Source organism: Dasypus novemcinctus, chromosome 13 (genome assembly GCF_030445035.2).
Source record: "Dasypus novemcinctus isolate mDasNov1 chromosome 13, mDasNov1.1.hap2, whole genome shotgun sequence".
In the NCBI taxonomy this organism is placed as follows: domain Eukaryota; kingdom Metazoa; phylum Chordata; class Mammalia; order Cingulata; family Dasypodidae; genus Dasypus; species Dasypus novemcinctus.
The window spans coordinates 66974715-66998079 of record NC_080685.1 but is presented as its reverse complement, the minus strand read 5'-3'; the positions used below and the strand labels follow the sequence as shown (position 1 = coordinate 66998079).

The following is a 23365-nucleotide window of genomic DNA, read 5'->3' as shown; positions in this document are numbered from 1 at the left end:
ACTCAAGTAATTGTAACATACAAACCTTGCACTGGCCTGCTGACTGTTGTTTTGAAGTCCAGGGTGGGCTTTCGGGAAAAGCCAGCTCGGAAATCAATAGTACTGAGACCAGTGATGCGAACAGAGTGTCTTCCACTGCTTGAGGTCTGAAAAATGTTTAATGACAAACTCGGTTAGCAGTTGATCCAGGATGCCAGGCACAATAAACACTAAGCTGTGTGGGAAATGGAAGAGGGTTTAATTAGGATTGCTGTCCAATAATTGAGTCTCAGACCTGGGTGTTCTGAAGTTAACTATGATGCTACCTTTTAAATGTAACTTCTGTAATAATACACATATCCCACAATTGAGTCATATAATATATGCTCAGTGATAAATTATATAGGTGTTTTGTTACCAGAAAACGGACATGAAGTTAACCTGAAAAAGCTCCATGAGGATATGGATCTTTATTTTGTTCACTGTTGTTCCCATAGAAGATATTTTGCCTCTGAGAAGATTCAGCTAGGATAAACACAAGATCTGAGTGTTATTCAAAATTGAGCTGACCACATTCTCAGCTCTGCAATGTCCTGGCCAAATTATTCAGTGCTCAAGACATAAATGAAAATAAAGCATGGTCCTCACCTTATAGGACCTCATGGTCAACTAGGGAGATAGATGGAAAAATAGATTTTTAAAAACATGATGCAGTAAATCAGTGATAGGAATGAATGAAAGGTAATACCTCTAGAGAACAGACTAGCTTGTAGTTCAGCTAAAACCTCCTAAAGACAAGGATGGCTGGATGAAATACTGAATAATAAAATAAGTTGTGAAGTGACTCATAGTACATAAACAGTAAATAATTTGGATTAAGTCCACAGGACTCCATAGGACAAAACAATAATAACCAACACGTATTAGGCACTTCCTCTGTGCAGAAGCTCTTTAAACACATTACCTTATTTAACCCATAATACATGCTTATATGGTAGATATCATTATCATCCCCACTGTACAGATGAAGAAGACATTAAATAGCTTGCTCAAGTTCATGAGGTTTATTAACTGCAGAGGCAGGGTTTTATTACCAAGATCAGGCTCCAGGCTCTTCAGGACAGTGCTATATTGTCTCCCAGGGGCAATCTCTCCCTCTACCTCATCATCTCTAACTATATATTGTGAGGACAATCTTCACCCAAATCATTTGAGTTGTTTGTTAAAAATGCAGATTCTTGAATTCAAGACCAAATGCACCGAATCAGAATCTCAGATTGGTAGAGTCCAGTAATTTACATTTCAAAAACCACCTAAGACTTATACGAACAAGAGTTCATTATTATTTTGTTACGTTGATTGCAAGGATTCTGTCTCAAAATAAAATGAATACATATACCAGTAGGAGATGGGGTTCAGAGAAGAAAAGCATTTACTAGACAACAGTAGGATCCCAAACATGGATCTCAATTTAACACTTAGGAGGCATAGCTTAGGTATCATAACCATGGCAAGATGCACAAGGACAGGCAGGTGGGACCACACCATGGTTAAAGTTCAGTCCCCCCCAACACTCTGCAAACTACAAAATGTTCCCGGAATGATTATGTCTCCTATGACAATTAGGGGAGGAAGATTGAGGAGTTCTGTCCCTGATATTCCCATATTTATACTTTCCCCTGTACAGAATGTGCAGGAGCTACAAAAGGAAAGGACATGAAGGTGAGGAGATAAAAAGAAAAATGTCTTCCTGAAAGCAGAATTGTATTCTTTGCATAAATGATACTGAGATTTTACCACTGTTCATCTACGTAAGGGACACGAAGGATTACATATGTAAGCTCCTACACTTACAGTGAATATACTATCACTCATTCCATCATTTCTAAAGGAAATTATACCATAAATTCTACATAATAAACAAGAAAAAGGAAATAATGTATTATGGACCAATTTTAAATCAGGGATTTCTAATAAGATCATATAAAACCTTAAGTCTAACTTTACTTTAGAAGAGTTTTATTGAAGACATTGTTGTCTACTGATTTTATGTAAGGTCAATCAGAGTGTTCAATATTATTTTGAATTGATTTAGATTTTTTCACTGACAACATATAACTGTAAGTGCCATGTTGCTTGAAAAGGCCCTTTATGATAAAACAGCTGTTGATACTACCAAGGGCAAATGTGACATATAATTTGCCAAATGACTGCTATCAAGTACTAATTTTCTGCCAAGTATTTTGTGCGCAAATCAGTTGAAAAACATTGTTTAAAAAGAAGTGTTTAATATCTCTGTAAAAAAATAGAAATTAACCAAATGTTTGAAAACATTACTCTCATGCTAAATTACATACTGAAAATAAAGCAAAGTTGAATAAGGAACTTCTTGTAATCTCATTAAATGAAATTATTATAAAATAAATTTATTTGCTCCTTAAGGAACCATACTAATCAAACAAAGTATGTAGAAGTAAGGATGTGGGCTTATTATTCTCTGAACAAGTCTAAAAATAAGAAATATAATAAAAATTTAAATAATTATATCAAGTTCATACTTCAATTATACCAAAAACAGTAGGAATAACCGCATAAAATATTTAAAAGTTTGTAAATAAAAAATATTTCTGAGTCAGTTTTAAACAGAACTACAGTCAGCTCTGGATTAACCAGCTAATAGGAGCAAAGGAGGACATGAATAAGCCAAAATTATAAATTAAAATATAATAAAAAGGCAATTTTTAAATTAATTTAATTAAAAATGATCTATGATATTTAGGCATGTATTTACCATTCTTTAATCATTCCCTTAAAAGAATAACAATACTCAGAGTAACAATATCTTAGGAACACTAAACATCATATTAAACTTCTTGAGAATGTGCCAACAGATTACTATTAAGTAACCTATTATTTTATTCTGTTTCTTATCTGAGTTTCCCTTTTTCAAATATTAGTGTAATAGAAAGACTGTATTTATAAGGATGGTATCTACCAGTAAATAAAGGATGAGGAAGGAGTATTAACATATGTAAAATACACACATGTAACAGGATAAAACTTTTACATAAATTATCATGTTTAATCCTCACTATATCTCCTGCGAGACAGTGCTATTATTATCCTCATTTCACAGATCAAAGAGGTTAAGTAACATAACCAAAGTCAGATTCAGCAGGTAGAAGAGTTGCGTGTGAACCCAGTGAGGCTGTAGAAATCACAATCTCTAGGCACAACATGCATTTCTCATGATGTCAATGGATTCGATCACACTGATTGGAGGATAAAGGTCAAGATATGATGAACTGCTCTACATAATCAAAGCAGAACAATAAGAAACTCCTAGGGCTATCCAGAGGAGAGAAGCAGAGACAAGATCGGGAGAGAAGAAAGGAGGAGGGCAAGGACAGAGTAGAAGGACATAAGGTGCTTTAGCTCTAAAGGTAAATCTACAAAACTCATGAAATGTTTGCTGTTTGTATACAAAAACTTAGAATCAATATAATCAGAAAGCAAGTAAGAAAGTAACCCTTTAAAAAAAGAAAGAAAGAAAGAAAAGAAAAGAAGCCTTTAGGAAACTACAGAAATGTTGGTATAAGGCTTTAGATTCTTGCAAGCGATATATCTGGTAGCAAAGAAGAACTAAATTATATGAAGATTAAGTTAGAGAGGCAAGAGTTAGCTAATTTCTTTAAGTGTTAAGTTGCAAAAGGCAGCCTAGCTTCCATCTTAGTATCATTATTCTATATATATAATAAAATTAATGAGGTCAAAATCACTGCTTTAACATTCTTCTATTTGGTCTTTTATGTCATGCAGATTCAACCTGTAGGTTATGTTAACATTAGAATATAGCTTTGGAGAATAAAGCATAAGGGAGAGGGTTAAGTTTAATTTTCACGTAAAGGTGAAGCCGGAGCTGGCTCTGCAGTTGGAAGGGGTGGGGGGAAGGGGTTCTAGAGGTTTTGGCACCTAGAATTTGAAAAGTGGCTCCAAAGCAAGGGGGCCAATGGTGAGAAGCGAAGGTGGGGCCAAAGCGAGGGTGGGGCCAATGGTGAAAGCGGTGCTGAATTTGAAAAGCAGTGCCAGGGGTGAAAGCTCAGCCTGCAGGAATGCAGGAATGAAGGGAATGGGGAGCTGCGACTCGGAGCATAACCGGGTAAATCTGATCTCTCAGAAAGGCTGTAACCCCTGAAATACCCAGTCAATGGAGAACAAGGGAGGGATCTGTATGTTAGGTTTAGGTTCTAAATATCATTGTTTCTTGCTGTTTGCCATGCCCGTTCTTGCTAGATCGTTAATAAATTTCTTTTCTCCTCCAAAATCGGGTGAGCTTTTGTTTTCTTACAGGTTTACGCTTTCTTTCTAACAAAAGGGTATTGTGCTGACAAATTCAACGGCTTTGGTTAATATTTAAAACTCCTAATTGTCTTATTCACTTCCTTTATTATAATGTTCTCCCAAAAAGACTGATATTGTTTTGGTCTATATTTTGTCACTGATGAAACTTTAAAAGAATCTTACAGTTGAAGTATTTCTTCATGTTTTTTTCTTGTATAATCCTATCCTCAGCCGGATAAATCTAGCTCTACTCATCTAAAACACAGTCTTCAAAATAGCGAATCTTTCTACTCTCCTCATGATGGTACTATACTTAAGTTGTATCCTTATAGCTCCCTACCAAAAAAAAAAAAGTCAGTAACTTGGGAGCAGTAGCAGAGAGAACCGAAATACATGCACCACTCCACCACAGAATATCTGGAAGTGTCAAAAAATTTGCACAGAACTCTCCCTGACCTCGTGGCTTCTATACTTAAGAAGAGGCAAATTCAGGAGCAGCAGAGTGGCTCAGAACATGACAGGAAACTATTCCAGACACTAGACACAGGATAGGCCAATGATTTGGAGGGTGTTTCAAATAATCTATTCATACAAAAAAAATTTTAAAAGTTGGACTGAACTGCATTACTACTCTGTTAGGAGTGTCATATTGAGAAGTTGTGGAAAAGTCTGAGTCAGGAATACACAGGCTACTGAGTGAGCAGAGCTGAGACAGAGTTGGGATTTGGCAAATAGGAAGTTATATTAAATATCTACTGGCATCCTAAAATTGAGAATAGATACACCTTGGCTCTCAAAGCAGTAAGAGAAAAGAAACAGCAGATCAGAACAGAGTCCAGTTTTCTGAATTGGAGTAATTGTAACAGGAATGATGGACTTGGACAAGCTGAAGTACCATAAAACAAGCACCTTGGAGAGCTCCAGGGAAATGCGCTGTTCCCGTAAGATCTCAGCTCAGAGCTCCCTGGTCAGTTTTATTGCAGCTAGGTCTACTAAGAAGTAGATCTTAAACATATTATTCTATTAAACATTTCTGTCAGGACATGAAGCATGTCTTATTGATCACCTATAGAATGTTACTCAATAGGCACTTAATATGTTTAGGTTTACTAAATGATATTAAAGCTATCCAATTACCTAATGTTATGTTTTTCCTTAAATTGCCCCTAGGATCAGCTAACTTCAGATTCATTAAGAATTCAATGAATTTTCCTAGAACTATTATGGTAAACATGTCTACATATTATTTCATATAATCTTAACTATTACATCCAAAGATGATTTTATGGCACAATAAAACAAAAAAAACAAAAAACAAGGCTCAAAGAAATGTAATTATGTGCCTAGGTTTAGAAAGCAAATTAAGTGGCAATTAATTCTAAGTTCAATGCTCTTTCTACTATACCTAAGCCCATGTATGATATTTTAGGATATATAATCTCTGAGTAGATTTAGTCCCCATGACCTAGAAGATAAGAATGCTCTCCAACTATTCATTCACTGTTCCACTCAATACCCTTACAGCTATGAAAAGCCAAGTCAGTGAGGGGCTGGTAAACTGCTCTCTGAGAAAAAAGTCCTAATCTGTGGCATTTCCCAACTTGCATGGTATAAATATTCTGACCATTGCTGATTTTAAGTTCCCAATAAAGGTCACTGAATGCAGAGCTGGGAAGAAAAATGAATAATTGGTTCTCTATGTGCCGATTTGAGGCAGCTCCACTGGGCCTTATAAATTGTTCTGGCCAATGAGTTTGATACACATTTCCAGTCTCTTTTATCACTAAAGTGACTGAAAGACTACATGTTCAAAATTATGTTTCTTGAGTGACTTTGTGGGGCAGAACACCTACTCAATACCCATAGAACATACACCACTAGTGAGGAATTAACTTTCTTGTGTTAAACTAGTGAGAATTCCTCCTAGAATTAAATGGGAAGCCCATCCTGTTATAAATTGAATGAAAATTGGATTGATAGAGCAGGTTTTCATTTCTCTCTCCCAAAAAGTGTAAATATTTCATAATATAGCCCAAAGTTATATATATATAAAGTATATCTATATTAAAAGAAAGTAAAGACACAGTTTACAAATATTCAAGAGAATGAGAATAACTACTTTGAACATTCATGGGTCAGGAATTGTTTAAGCACTTAACTAACACCTCATCTAATCATAACAATATGAGGTAGGAATTGTTTCCTCCCATTTTCCTCAGACTTAGGGAGGTTAAATAATTTCTCCAAAGTTAAAAAGCTAGTAAGTATGGATCTAGAATTCAAATAGAGGTCCACTCTTTTCAAAGTACTTACTCTTGAATAACACACTGTTCTTTACAAATATGTGATAGCTTCAGATCAAATATTTATTGAGCACCTACTGTGGGCTAGACATTGTGCTAGACACAAGGCTATGTCAATATCAGCTATATATATATCATAATACCATGATTTTAGTAGACATTGTGTTTTGGAAAAATGTAATACTAAGGACATATGTATACCCAAAGCATAGGATAAAATCTATTTCTATATATGTATGCATACACACTTAACCATGTCTGTGTATAAACACACATCTCTATATACAAGTTATAAATGTAATGATACTTTTTTTTTCAAAGGAAGCATTCCAGGTCTGAAATAAGCAAGCCAAAATATCTGGGAAATTGTCCAGGAAAAATCTACAATAAAAGCATTCTATTAACTGAAAACATTGAATTAGTGCCACACCTGATCCGTTTAAATAACACACCTGGTGTAGTTTATGGAATTATTCAAAAGTTACCAGGTTCTCACCTGGCCTCATTGGAGGCCGCATAATAATCTTCGTGTGTGGTCCTTTGTAGATTGAAAGTTTATTTAGTTATAACGCCTAAACAAGTTTATGCCACTTGAATATGAGTTCTCAAATATCTTTATCATGTGGAAAACACATTAGTAGATTCTGGCAACCAACCTATGTAAAACCAAAATATTTCTACTAGTCTTTGATTCTCAATATAACCATGTGGTTGGACACACTCCCTTCTCCACTGGGGAGATCATCTAAGGACAGTTTATCCAAATTTGCTTAATGGAAACATAATCCCAGGATGTGTGTTATAATTACATGATCACACTGATAATCCTTAGAGAAATAGAAACATTTCATACCACATAAACCGTTTGGGTGCTGACATTTATTTGCCATTTATTTGACATGTCTTTGTAGGGAGTTTCCTTTAAAGAGCATAGGACACAATGTGACCTGAGAGTATTTGTGCATATATTCAAATACTCTTTATTATAAATTGAGTTCCCTGAATGGAAAAGTCATATTGTTTTTCAGAAATAAAATCCAGGCCCATAGCATCCCCACACATGGAAATTTGGGGATCATAAAACAACCTTCTCTTTTGTTTTTAATAAAACTTTATGTTTAGGAGTAGTCTAAGGATATAAATGTCAATTGAGAGAAAGAGAATAATATAGGGACTGAATAACATAGTGAACCTGGAGGTGGGTGAGGATTGAGGCGAACAGTGCAAATACAAGAATGTCCTTCTATGAACTAGAACAAATGTACCTCACTATTGCAAGGTGGGATGAATATGGAGATGCATGGGGAAAATACAACTAATGTAATTATGGACTATAGTTAACAGCAATATTGTAATATTCTTGCATCAATGTCAAAGAAGGCACTGTATTTTTAATAGGGGGGTATGGAAAAAGTATACCAAATATATGTTGTAGACCATAGCTAGTGGTAATAGTCTGATGATGTTCTCTCATAATCTGTGACAAATGTTCTTCAACAATGTAAGGTGTTGGTGGAGGGGTGTTATATGCAAATTCTGCACATCATGCATGATTTGTTTTGTAAGTTAACAACTCTAATAAAATACATACATATATATATATAAACTTTGTTCTTTTCAATCACTCCTTTTTAACATGCTTTTATCAGCATCAGATTCAACCTAAAAATTTGATCATTTATGTGAACCAGAAAGACAAGTTGACTCATTTTTTTTTATTTAGTGAAAGTGCCCTAAGAAGTCACAGTAAAGTACTCACCATGGTTTCAGAGGAAAACCAAAGAAGAGAAACTGCGAATTTCATTGCATTTTAAATTGTGAATACATTATCTAAATGTTTTGTGTCAATATATCAATTGCATGCTATTAAACCAATTCTCCTTCTTCCCTAGAGGTCATCAGAATAAATTTATTTATTTCTTTTCATAAATATTTACATATTTTTCCCCCAAGTATGATGGCATATATTGGTGGCAAAATCTGCTTTTACACAGTAAAATAGAGAGATAAAATGTATACACAAATAAATATGATATAAGGGAAAAAGTAAATGATGACAAAAGGGAAGTACAGAGATATTGCAGTAGAGAGAAAAAAGAATATTTCATATGGAAAAACTCAGAAAAGCTTTGATGAAAGTGTTGTCATTTGAGCTGGGACTTTTAGACAGAAAAAGAAGGGCATTACAGGGAAAAGAGACAATATGGAGTAAGAGAACATGATGGGGAGAGATGAGGAATAGTACAAAATTGTTTTTGTCAAAAAGTGTAAAGGCATGTAATAGAAGATAAAGACTGGTTGAGGCTCAATTGGGTGGTCCTTGAATGCCATATTAAAGTGAAATAATAAATACACCTCTCCTTACTTGGGATAAAAACTGCTATGTGAAACATTCAAAATGCCATTATTCAACTAATAGAACAGACATTTTCCAGATAGCAGAGTGCATGGGAGATAGCACCAGTGATATACTATCTAATCTCTGACACTTCTCTTATGAGAAAGTGCACATGTAAAATGGTGCGATTCATTAATTAACCAAAAGGGAGATCCAAAGTCAGCACCAATATTTATGTCAGTGAATTCAGCTCAATTTCTTTTGCATCAACCTGTTACATTCTTTTACTGTTTCATATAGGAATGAAATAAAGTTTAATTATTACTTTCAAATTGCACTGAAATACTTACCCTTTGTTTATCTCATGTTGACACTAATCCTAGTACTCCAGAAATGGAATACATCAGAACCAGAGGAATTTTTGGTGAAGACTAGATATGAATTTAAGATAATATAATAGATGCTGTGGATTTTTTTTCTTTCCTTAATTACAGGAGACTGAGAGACATGTCTAAACAGACCTTCCATCACCTCATCAATCTATCTCTATCCTCCCTTGCAAACTAATCCTTGGTACTACTCTGTCCTAATTAACAATTGACAGTGCTTAGTTAGTGCTCATTAAGTATGCACCATGGAACATGGCTAAGAGCACTCGGTAAATGTTTACTGAATGGATGACTGAATGAATAGGTATGTTAGTAACAGGTTAGAATAACAGACATGCAATAGACCTCCTCTAGGCTGGATTTTTACTAGAGGTTGCCGCTGGTAGCAGTCCAAATCACCAGGAAATAGGTTCAAATAATTCACAAAAAATTCCTAACAATATGGACTAAATGGCATCACATGAACATATTTTACATTCAATAAGGGGTAACTTAATGACCAAAATTGATCATTACCAGTCCAATGCATTAAAAAAATACTGAGCACCTGGACAACCAGCAAGATGGTGGCTGAGTAGGAGCTCATAGAGTCAACTCCTGCTACAGGGCAGTTAGTAAATCCCAGAGCTATCTGGAGCTATCTGAAACAAATGTTTTGGGGCTTCAGTAGACCAGAAGGACATCCTGGAACATCCTTGAAGGAATGAAAGGTGGAGATGGCTCATCTGCAGAAAAGATTTGTAAGGGGAGCACTCCATGCCAAGGAGACCAGTGCCCATCTTCCACAAGAGGCACAAGCTGCCTTGGGAGCTGTTCTGTGGCTGGAATTAAAAGTGCCACTTTCCAAAAACAGGGGAGGAAGAGACGGTTGGGCACCAACATCAGCTACTGATGAGTAAATTCAGCAGGCTAAAGCATAATCCTAAGAATAGCTAAAGTTTGAACCTGTCCAAGTCAGAAAGAGGCTGGTAGTTGCCATCTTAACTCTGTGCCTGGCACAAGAGGAAGCAGGGCGGACTGAAAATCATAGTGCTGGCGGGGACTGGCTTCTTTCCATCTACATCAGATTGCAGCCCTAGCCTAAGCCCCAACCCCACCTCTGACAGGGAGGAAGCTGGGGGGACCTATGCCAGCATCTCTGAGAAATTACTGGCCATGCAGCGGAGGCCAATGATTATACTACTTTGGCAGTGCAAGCTGCCCCAGGAGCTATTCTGTGACTAGAATTGGAAGCTCCATTTCCCAAAAACAGGAGGGGAAGACATAGTTGGCCTCCGATTTTGGCTACTCATTAGTAGACTTGGCTGGCTAAGGTATAACCCTAGGAACTGCCAGGGTGTGAATCTGTCCAAGTCAGAAAGAGGCTGGAGGCTGCCATTAGGACTCCAGCACCAGCATGAGGGAAAGTTGGGGTGACCAAAAATCACAGTGATGGTAGGAACCAGTTTCTTCCGAAAAGATAAGCCTGTAGCCCTAGGCTAGGCTTCAACCCAACCTCTGGCAGGGTGGAGACTGGAGGGACGCACCAGCCTATCCAGGTAACTGCAGGGACCGTTGGCTGGAACAGACTGAATAACTGGAAGTTTAGCAGGACAAATACAGTCATCTTGGACCGCGACTGCATAGATTGCTGCCCACACTTGCAGCTCCATCCCCACCCCAGGCAGAGGAGAAAGAGGTGTGAAGCTTCATCAGTCTTTCTGAGCAACTACAGTCTAGGCCTGTACAACTTGGATTATTCCACACAGCTAAGACTGTCCCTACACCTGGCAAAGGAGAAAGTTGGGAGAGGTTTCATTGGTCCCTGGTACAATGAGAGTAGCTTGAGGCTCCACAGCTTATAGTACCAACTACAACCGTGGCTACTACTGTACAACCAGGAAAGGGGAAAGGGCAGGAAGTCCTAAACTAAAGAGAAAAACTGCACTCAGAATAAATACTCTAGCAAGCCAGATGCCAAAACAACAACAAAAGATTACAATACCAAGAAACAGGAAAATATGGCCCAGCCAAAGAAACAAGATATGCTTCCAGATGACATGAAAGAGTTGAAACAACTAATCATAGATGTTCAAACAATCTCCTTAATAAATTCAATGAGATGGGTAAAGAGATTAAGGATATTAAGAAGGCATTGGATGAGCACAAAGAAGAATTTGAAAGCACACATAGAAAAATAGTAGATCTTATGGGAATGAAAAGCAAAGTAAATGAACTTTAAAAAACATTGGAATCATATAATAGGAGATTTGAGGAGATATGAAGAAATGGCCTCTGAAAGTGAACATACAAAAGAAGAGATGAAGGAAAGAATGGAAAAAATTGAACATCTCAGGAAACTAAATGACAGCAAAAAGCATGCAAACATAAGGGAACAGAAAAGGAGGAGAATGAATATGTGAAGAAATAATGGTAGAAAATTTCCCCACCTTATTGAAGAACATAGATATCCATGGCCAAGAAGCAGAACGTACTCCCATCCAAAAAAATCCAAATAGACCAACTCTGAGACACATAATAATCAGAATGTCAAATTTCAAAGACAGAGGATTCAGAGAACAGCAAGAGTAAAGCATGCATAACATATAAGGGATACAAAATAATATTAAGTGCTGACTTCTCACCAGAAACCATGTAGGCAAGAAGGCAGTGGTATGATATATTTAAGATACTACGAGAGGAAAACTTCCAGCCTACTATCTTATATCCAGCAAAATTGTCATTCAAAAATGAGGGTGAGTTTAGAATATTCACAGATAAACAGAAACTGAGAGAATTTCTAACCAAGAAACCAGATTTTCAGGAAATACTAAAGGGTTTGCTAGAGCCTAAATAGAAAAGACACAAGAGACAGAACTGGAAGAGAGTGTAATAATGAAGAGTATATCAATAAAAGTAACAAAGTATCAAAACAGTGGTGAAAATAAAGTATGACAGATAAAACTCAAGCAGTCAGAAATAAACTTAACCAATGATGTAAACCACTTGTATTCAGAAAAGTGCAACTCAGTGTTAAAACAAATCAAAAAGGCCTAAATAACTGGAAGAACATTCCGTGCTCATGGATTGGAATACTAAATATCATTAAGATGCCAATTCTACTCAAATTGATATACAAATTCAATGCAATCCCAATAAAAATTCCAACAGCATTTTTTTAAAAACCGAAAACAATCATCAAATTTATTTGGAAGGGTAAGGGGTCAAGAATAGCCAAAAACATCTTAAAAAGGAAAAGCGAATCCTCATCTCCAGACTTTAAAATCATATTACCAGGACACAGATGTGGCTCCAGTAGTTGGGCTCCATCTACCATATAGGAGGTCCAAGGTTCAATGCCCAGGGCCTCCTGGTGAGGGCAAGCTGGCCTGGGTGCTGAGCTGGCCCACATGGAGTGCTGGCCTATGCAGGAATCCCACCTGTGTGAAAATGCCACCCCACATGGGAGTGCCACTCCACTCAGGAATGCCGCCCCACATGCGGAGAGCTGGTGTAGCAATATGATGGGACAAGAGACACAGAGGAGGTAAAATAAGAAGTAGCAGAACAGGGAACTGAGGTGGCACAAGAGAGTAATCCTCTCCCATTCCAGAAGGTCCCAGGATTGGTTCCCAGAGATGCCTAATGAGAATATAAGCAGACACAGAAGAACACACTGTGAATGGACACAGAGAGCAGACAAATGGGGGTGAGGGGAGAAAAAAAAAATCTTTTATTAAAAAAATAAAAATTAAAATAAATCGTATTACCTAGTTATGGTGGTAAAAACAGCATGGTACTGGCATAAAGACATACACACAGACCAATCAAACCAAATGGATGGTTCAGAAACAGACCCTCACATGTATGGTCAAGTGATTTTTGACTAGTCTGTCAAACCCACAGAATAGTCCTGGCAGAATAGTCCATTCCACAAATGGTGCTGAAAGAACTGGATATCCATATTCAAAAGAAAGAAAGAGGACCCCAATCTCACACCTTATCCACAAATTAACTCAAAATGGATCAGAAACCTAAAAATAAAAGCAAGAACCAAAAAGGTACTAGAAGAAATTGTAGGAAAATATCTTCAAGACCTGGTGGTAGGTGGTGGATTCTTAAAGGAGATAAGAGAAGGACTGAGATGGACTACTGATGCTGAATGTATGTAGAAGTTTTAATTAGCTTTACTATAAAAGTGTGGAAATGTATAGAGTGGATGGTAACACATTGTAACAACTAGTTTATAAATGGGTATGTGGCTGAAAATGGTAGTCTAGGTATGCCAATTAACAGAATGCTAGAGAATAATCTAGGAACTGAATAGCATAGTAAACCAAGAAGTGGATGAGAATTGTGGTTGATGGTACAGATTCAAAAAGAGTGTCCTTTGTGCACTAGAGCAAATATACATCACTATTGCACGGTGGTGGGAACATGGAGAAGCATGTTGGAAAAATACAACTGGAGTGACCTATGGACTGTGGTTAGCAGTAATAAAATATTCTTGCATCTATGCCAAAGATGTACTGTGCTGATAATGAGGCAGTATGGAAAATGTGTGTCAAATGTACACTAAGGACATGGTAACCTTCAGATGATATGATCTTATCTGTAACAAATGTTCCACCACGGTGTGATAGTGTGGTGTGTTGATAGAGGGGTGCTGTCTGGGAATTCTGCGCGTGTGCATGATTGTTTTATAAGATTACAACTTCTGTCATAAAAAACATATTTTTAAAAATAATAACAGAATGTGTTGGAGGAAAAATACACCAAATGTAAGATAAGGACTATAATGAATAGTAAGATTTTGACACTGTTCTTTCATACTTTGTAACAAATATCTCACAACAATGCAGGGTGTTGGTGGAGGGCTGCTGTATGGGACCCCTGCATGATGTTATGCATGTTTGCTTTGTAAGCTCACAACTTTTACTATATACTTATTGTTTATGTATGTTCATACATAAATGATATAAAAATATAATAATAGGGTTGGTTGGGCGAAAATACTTCGGTTAGTAGTAATATTTTGACAATGCTCTTTAATCATTAGTTAAAAATGTTTAACAACAATGCAAGGTATTAGTGGTAGGGTGAGGTGTGAGAGTCCTGAATGATGTTATATACGTTTGTTTTACAACTATTACTATACACTTATTGTTTATGTATGTTTATGTATGAGTGATGCACTTGAATAAATTTTTTAAAAGTCAAAAAAACAAAACAAAACAAAACAAAACAAAAAACAAAAACAAAAAATATTGAACAAAGCAAAACCCGGGTGAATTAAACAGGCATATGGCACCATTTCTGGTCCACTGATTAAGAAATTACTGGATTCTTTTTGCATTACTATATCCCCACGCACCGAAGCCATTTCATCCACCTAAAAAAAAAAATTCCATGCTCAGTTTCTACTTTCCCTATAAGACTTGGAGTTCTGAGGATGCAAATAGAGTTATAATGGAAACTTTCATTCTTGAAACTAAGAAAGTTATTGTAAGTATAAACAAACCTGACAGGCAAAAATGGTGCCTCAAATTTGTGTGGTAAAATACCCCCATGCAATTTCATAGCCGCTCTATAAGATAGGGAAATGGAGACAATGACAAAGTAGATAATGCATGGGGCATCTTCATTTGAATTCTCCCTAAAGGATTCAAAGGCAAGTCGATTATTTGGGAGATACCAGTGACGTTAGTAGAAAGTGGGGAAGTTATATGATACAGGAAAAGGAAGGCAGTCAATAAAGGGGGCTCCCACTGTGAACCACTGGGAGCTGGTGTTAATTCCCCAGCAGAATAGGCTTCCCCTGTTCCAGAAAAAATCCCTCAGACACAGAGATTCAGGTAACAGAGCTGGAAATAGGCAAGAGCACACTGAAAAGTCTGAGAAATGTGGGGGAGGCACTCACAGCATCTCCTACAGGGGTCACACAGATAATTTACAGTGGAACAGGGTCGCAGTATTCTGAATTCTGGGCATATGTTCTTTTGTCTACATTGCCAAGACACAGTGCTTTCTTAGAGTGAATATATACCACTTAGTACAATTCTAGGACACTGTGGCAGTTTGGTATTGTTTATGAATCCAAGAATAGATACTGGATTGTGTTTGTAAACTGGTCTGTTCCTCTGGGTGTATTAGATTCAGATATTTCACTTTTACTTTATTAAATCAAGATTAGGGCTTTTATTTGACCATGACATTAGGGCAACTTGGTTTGAGTCCTCGCCCCCATCCCCTTTGTGGGCTATATAAATCAAATACAATCCCAATCAAATACAGGGAAATAAATACACAGAGAAGGAGAACACAGAGTTTAGTTTTGGTTGCTGGAGCCCTGGGGAGAGAGCTGAGCCGTTTGCCTGATAGTTTGCAGCTGAAGAGACCAGAGCCCTAAAGAGCTGAGAAAGACCTGAAAGAAACAAACCCCAGGCAGAGAGATGAGCCTTATGCTAGCCTATAGCAGAGATTGGAAGCTGGAATCACAAAACCTTAGGAGGAAGAGAAAGGCTGAACTCTCACAGAGACTGGCAGCCATCTTGCTCCAACACATGGCAACAGACTTTGGTAAGGGAAGTAACTTATTCTTTAGGGCCTTGTGACTTTAAGCTTCTACCCTAAATAAATACCTTTTATAAAAGCCAACAGATTTTTGGTATTTTGCATCAGCATCCTTATGGCTAACTAATAAAAATACATACACCATTTTGTGCTACAGAAAATAGTGAATATAAATCCAATTAATAATAATAGCCAATAGTATCTGAGTTCTTATTAGTACTGGGAACTACACTACATATTTCCTATGTATCATCTTAATTTAATTACCAGCATAAGTCTATGAAGTAAAGGGCTATTATTGTCATTCCCACATTACAAAGAAGGAAATCAAGGCTTAGAGAAGTTAGGTTTCCAAGGCTTTAATGCTGTAATACTGGGATTCAAACCCTGGGCATTCTATACCAGAGCCGTATCTCTGATTATTTAGGGAGAAAGAGATGTGCAAGTCAGTCAAGCTAAAGATTTAATGATAGAAAAAACTATCCAAGGATGTTAAATACTCTTTTGGCATGGGTAACTTTCAAGGTCATTAAAACTTACTACCAATTTCATGAGCTCAAGACATCTCCTAAAAATGAACTATGTGTAAGGCTTTTCTGTTAAAATCACACATCATGATTGCAAGACAATAAATAAACTACTGTGTACATTTTATGAAACACATCATCAAAATAAAGTAATAAATAGGCTTTGTGAAATAACAGTACCTTCACTGTCCACATTCCAGGCTCTGGCTCTTTTACATTCACCACCTTGGCAGAGTTATGGATATTTAATAGTTCGTTCAGTCCAAATTCCTTCTTTATCAGCTTTCCTGAAAGAAAGACATAAAGGTAACAAGCATAATATTTCTCTTAGCTATGTGCATTAGCTTATTTAACACTATGTGAATCTAAGAGCATTATCAGGTTTCAAATAACATGTAGACTTTTTTTTTTTAATAAATGTACTGCCAACTAATCCAAAAACCTTGCTTTTTATTCTGTGGCTAAAATGATAGGTCTCCATTTCTAGTATAAAGAACCAGATAGACATTTGTGCTTATAGCTCAAAACATCATTTTATTTATGTCTAAAATACACTTAATTTTATGGTTGCTGGGCCTAGGAACTGAACTAACCAATTCCCAGATTCCCATTTGTTATGCTGATTTGATCTTTAAAGGAGGATAATGATTGACAGCCTGCGATCATATTTCCTAAGCAAACCTAGATAATTAATTACTATGACTACTGAGAAGATATGTGCAGTAATTAGAGAGGCTTAGATTAAATAGATGGCAAACACAGTAAACCAGAATAAATGTCTTTTTGAGGATCATTGAGGGTACTATTAACATGAGAGCCGTGAGTATATCTTTGCACCAAGTACAAAACCTTAACCAGTTTTCCACCACACACAGAAGGCTTTTATCTGACATAGTAATAACTAAAGGAGGTAGTGTAACCAAGGAACATAATACCATCCCCTACTGACCTGAGGTTTATCTCAAGTATCTAAAATAGGAACTTTAGAAGGAAAGCAAATTTGGAATTAATCCTTAGTTTTGTTATTAACTTTGCCCTTGACTCTGAATTTATATAAACAAAGCAGTTACAAGAATTCTATGTTTGCATCAAAAGTTTTACAATCATTGTACAAACAATGACTTTTTAAGTAGTAGAGACAAAATGTAATGGATACAAGTATTTTAATTTTCTAGATAGTATAAAATCAAAATTTTTCCTGGGTACTGTGGATCTTTTTAGAGTAGAATGCTGCCTTAACAGAGAAATCCACTTATAAAGCCAAATCCATAGAAATCTTGTACATGTGACCTCTGAAAACAGTTTCATGCCCTGTTTTCTTTTAGGTATTAATTATTTTCTAACACTTTAATTAAAAAAAACTACTTATTCTCTCCCATTTATAAATATTCACAAGTAGATGAAAAAATATGTAACAAAGACTGAAATCACAGTGAAAATAAAACTGCTTTGCTAATATGCATAGGTAAAAATGATTTTTGAAAACAAATGTTAAGAAAAATGAGATTTTTGTCTTTATCAAATTGCTTTTTAATGTAATTTTTATCATTCAAATAAAAATAGAGTCAAGTCAAACCTCAGGGTTATAACAAAAAATGGACTGAGGAATTAAATTTGAACAAGAATATAAACTTGTTTTTTAACAACTGTCTTCTATAAAATTAAACCTTAGTAGATAATTTGGTGAAAAATCAGACAGCTGTTTTTAAAGGAGCTTTTCTCTTTGTGTTTCATTTACAAGTAACACAAAATTCTGAATTTTACTGAATAACATACTATGAAATACAGACAAGGAAAATAAAATTTCACATTTAATTTAAATATTTTTTGGAGAACTTATGTGCAATTAATTTATTCAATCTAATCTGTTTAAATCATTAGGAATTTTAGCTTTTTTAGTCTCATATTAATTAAATAATTTTTAGGAATAAAAATAAAACCATTTTTATTTTGTAGGCATCTTCCCTAGCCACTTCTTGTATTTATTGAATGTATTCATAAAGTTAGTTTTAACTTTGCATAAATAAATGTGCTAAAAGGCTTTTACAATTCATGGTTCTTGTTTTTTACTATACAACTTTAGATATATCTCACCTAAAGGATTGCGAATTTCAATCATTGGAGAAGGGCCACTCAGAGACACAGTAACCTCTTTGAGGCTGGGATCAAAAGGAATATGCCAAGTGTTTACAGCCTGTTCCAAATGATCTGTGGATAAGAGATGAACTTTGGAGGCCTGCACTGCTTCTTCAACCCATTTTAACACCTACAAAAGACAAGGAGAAGCATAAGTGCCATCAGGAACCATTTATAGTTTTTATACCACCATCACTTCTATATACAATTTGGCTTTGGTTAATCACATAACTTAGGGGCTTCCTTTACTGGTGTGGGATTTATTTCCATCATGAGAGAAGATAGGACTTTTTCTAAATCTGGTTATTGTAGTAGATTCAGAATAAAAGGCTACTTTTACTGTGCTTGACTTCCAAGTTTCTTCTCTTGGGACAATATATTCAAAATGAGATTTTATCTACATAGTCCCAAAACCAGAGCAGTGAAACATGCAGAGATATTAAAGGCAATTTTGTATTTCTTAAGAAAAATTCAAAAACGTATTTTAAAAATACATAGAGTTTTGCCAATAATGAGACCCTTTTCCCTCTTTATTTTCTGGATTGTTTCCTTCCCATATGCAATTTCTGAAAGATACCCAGTAAAGAAAATTATCAAAACCTATTTCAGTATACCAGGTACTTTAATTATTGAAAAATAATTAGAATGTCAACAAAATTGGTATTTCTTACAATAAAATGAGTAAATACCAAAACTAAAATTTTCCCAAAAATTATGAGAAAACTATTATGTTTAAAGAAAGCAGCACAACATTTCAGATTAGAACGAATGTAACTACCGTATTTTTGAAAAATAATCCTTGGGAAATACTCAGAAATTGGATTTTAAAGGGTGTTCATGTCTCAGTGTGAACAAAGGAAACTTCCAAGTCATACAATGTTCCACAATAGCAGAGACAGCTCCACACTGGAAAAATAGTCAAGGTCCAGACAGGTAATGCTTAAGCTGGTATTGATACAATTAATTCTAAATCATGATCATGTCAAATCTGTCATGGATCTTTCTATGGTTCATGTATCCTTCAAAACTGTACCTTAATATGAAAAATATCCCTTGTAATTATGCATAAGATATGAAGAGGGCTCCTAATAATCTACAGTCAAGCTATTTAAAATTTAAAAAAACATTTTATAAAATTGATAATTACAAATCAATTCAGATATCAAAAATACTGTACAGTATGTTCCTACCCATATATATATACCCATTTTATATATACCTATATTTATATTCCCTCAAGAGTGGGGAAAGCAGCTGAAACATATTTTCATCATATTAAAAATCTGTATAAAGAGAGGAAAAAAAAAAGGAAATGTGAAGCAACTATATTTTTTCATAAAATAATTACTTATTGGGAAACAGATGTGGCTTAGCCAATAGAGCATCCACCTGCCATACGGGAAGGTACAGGGTTTGATAGCAGGGCCTCCTGACCATGTGGTGAGCTGGCCCATGAGCAGAGCTGCCGTGAGCAAGGAGTGCCATGCCATGCAGGAGCACCCCCAAGTGGGGGCGCCCCACACGCAAGGAGTGCACCTCTCAAGGAGAACCGCCCACGTGAAAAAAGTGCAGCCCACCCTGGAGTGGCGCTGCACATACAGAGTGCTGATGCAGCAAGATGACATAATAAAAAAGAGACGCAGTTTCCTGGTGGCACCGAGGGTGCAAGCAGACACAGAAGAACACACACAGCAAGTGGACACAAAGCAGACAATGGGGGGGGGGAGAAAGGGGGTGCGAAGGGGAGAGAAATAAATAATAAATCTTTTAAAAATATTACTTATTGTTCAAGGTATTCTATATGCAAAAGCATCGTCAAAGTATTACTACTAACTATAGTCCCTATATTTGACGTATTTTTCCCCCAACCCACCCTATTTTTAAAAATAGATTTTTATTACACAAGTTGTGAGCTTTCAAAACAGTCACACACATGTGAAGAATTCCCATTCCCATACAACACCTCTTCACCAACACACCACATCATGGTGGAATATTTCTCAAAAATTGAGATAATATCTTCAGACTATTACCACCAACCATAGTCCATAGCATACGTTTGGCACACTTTTTCCATACTTCCCCATTCTCAACATAGTATATCTTTGGAATTGATGAAGAATATTATAATATTGTTGTTAACCACAGTCCATAGGTCATTCTATGTGATGAAATGGAAAATGTCTATTTAAGCTTTTTCCCATTTTTAAAATTGGATTGCTTGCTATTTTATTGTTGAGTGTTATGATCTCTTTATATAGAATGGAAATCAATCCCTTATCAGATACGTCATTTCCAAATATTTTCCCCCCTTGAGTGGGCTGCCTTTTCACCTTCTTGATTTTTTATTAAGTCCTTTGAATAACAGAAGTGTTTTAAGTTTGAGGAAGTCCCATTTATCCATGTTTTTTTATCATTGCTCGTGTTTTCAGTGTAATGTTTGAGAATCCATCACCTATTATCAGGTCCTGAAGATTTTTCCCTCCTTTTCCTTCTAGGAGCTTCATGGCTCTTGCTTTTATACTTAGGTCTTTGACCCATTTTGAGATAATTTTTGTGTAAGGTGTGAGATAGGGATCTTCTTTCTTTCTTTTGGCTATGGATAACCAGTTCTCCCAGCACCATTTGTTGAATAGACTGTTCTGCCCCAACTGGGTGGGTTTGACAGACATGTCAAAAAAACACTTGGCCATAAATGTGAGGTCTGTTTCTGAACCATCAATTCAGTTGCATTGGTCTATCTTTATGCCAATACCATGCTGTTTTTACCACTGTAGCTAGGTTATATGATTTAAAGTCTGGAAGTGAGAGTCCTCCAAGTTCACTTTTTCCTTTTTAAGATGTTTCTGGCTATTTGGGGCCTCTTACCCTCCAGATAAATTTGATAATTGTGTTTTTCATTTGTTTAAAAAATGCTGGTGGAATTTTTACCAAGATTGTATTGAATCTGTATATCAATTCGGGGAGAATTGACATCTTACTGATACTTAGTCTTCTAGACTAAGATCCATGATCTTCCAATTATTTTGGTCTTTTTAAAATTATTTTAGCAATGCATTGTAGTTTTCTGAATACAAGGACTTTTGTAAATGGAATTTTTTTCCTGACTTTCTTCTCAGCTTGCACATTACAATTGTATAGAAAAAAACACTGATTTTTACATATTGATCTTGAATCCTGACACTCTACTGAAATCATTTATTAGCTCCAGCAGGTTTGTTGTAGATTTGGGGGGACTTTCTAGATATAGGATCATACCATCTGCAAATATTGGAAGTTTTACTTCCTACTTTCTGTTTTGGATTTCTTTTATTTCTTTTTCTTGCCTGATTTGCTCTAGCTAGAACCTCTAGCACTATATTGAGCAACATTGGTGACAATGGGCATCCTTGTCTTGACTCTGATCTCATAGGGAAAGCTTTCAGTCTTTCACCATTGAGTACAATGTTAGCTGTGGGGCTGTGGGTTTTTCAAATATGGCCTTTATAATGTTGAGAAAGTTTCCTTCAATTTCTATCTTTTCTAGAATTTTTATCAAGAAAGGATGCTGTATTTTGTCAAATGCCTTTCTGCCTCAATTGATAAGATCGTGTGATTTTTCACTTTGATTTATTAATGTACTGTAATATGCTGATTGATTTTCTTCTGTTGAACTACCCTTGCAGGCCTGGTATAAAACCCAGTTGATAATGATGAATAATTCTTTTAATGTGTTGTTGGATTCAATTAGCAAGTATTTTATTGAGGATTTTTGCAACAACTTCATTGAAGAAAAGGGTCTGTAATTTACTTTTTTCATATCTTTTTTTTTTTAAGATTTACTTTTATTTATTTCTCACCCCCTCCCCCTCCCCCAGTTGTCTGTTCTCTGTGTCCATTTCCTGCATGTTCTTATTTGTCTGCTTCTGTTGTTGTCAGTGGCACGGGAATCTGTGTCTCTTTGTTGTTGCATCATCTTGCTGTGTCAGCTCTCCGTGTGTGCGGCGCCATTCCTGGGCAGGCTGCACTTTCTCTCACGCTGGGCGGCTCTCCTTAAAGGGTGCACTCCTTGCATGTGGGGTTCCCCTACGCAGGGGACACCCCTGAGTGGCAGGGCACTCCTTGCATGCATCAACCCTGTGCATGGGCCAGCTCCACACGGGTCAAGGAGGCCCAGGGTTTGAACCGCGAACCTCCAATGTGGTAGACGGACACCCTATCCATTGGGCCAAGTCCGCTTTCCCACTTTTTTCATAATATCTTTATCTGGCTTTGATATTAGGGCAATATTGGCTTCATAGAATGAGTTTGGTAGCATTCCTTCTTATTCAATTCTTTTGGAAGTGCTTGAGTAAGATATTAAATCTTCTTCCAGTGCTTTGTAGAACTCACCTGTGATACCATCTGGTCCTAGGCTTTTCATTTTGGGGGTCTTTTTTTATGACAGCTTCAATCTCTTTATTTGTGATTGGTTTGTTGAGGTCTTCTATTTCTCCTAAGGTCAGTGTAGATTGTTTACACATTCCTAGGAATTTTTCCATTTCATCTACATTGTCTAGTTTTTGGCATAAAGTTGTTCATAATTTCCTCTGTTCATCTCTGTCATTTCTGTGTGGTAAGTAATAACGTTCCTGTTTTCACTTTTTATTTCACTTATTTGCACCTTCTCTCTTTTTTTCTTAGTCTAGCTAAGGGTTTGTCAATTTTGTTAATCTTCTTGAAGAACCAACTTTTGATTTTGTTAATTCTCTCTATTGTTTTTCTGTTCTCAATTGCATTTATTTCTGCTCTGATCTTTGTTATTTCATTCCTTCTACTTGC

The 23365-nt window shown here is 36.2% G+C and overlaps 1 protein-coding gene across 1 annotated transcript in view; it reads right to left on the bottom strand.

Moving 5' to 3' along the window:
* HMCN1 (hemicentin 1) overlaps positions 1-23365 on the bottom strand; it is a 515334-nt gene that overhangs the window by 298928 nt on the left and 193041 nt on the right. Inside the window, exons 5-7 of the mRNA XM_004468435.5 lie at positions 18524-18695; positions 16610-16716; positions 26-146 (exon numbers count right to left, since the gene is read on the bottom strand). Coding sequence (XP_004468492.2) covers positions 26-146; positions 16610-16716; positions 18524-18695 — 400 coding nt within the window. The remainder of the gene's footprint in view (positions 1-25; positions 147-16609; positions 16717-18523; positions 18696-23365) is intronic.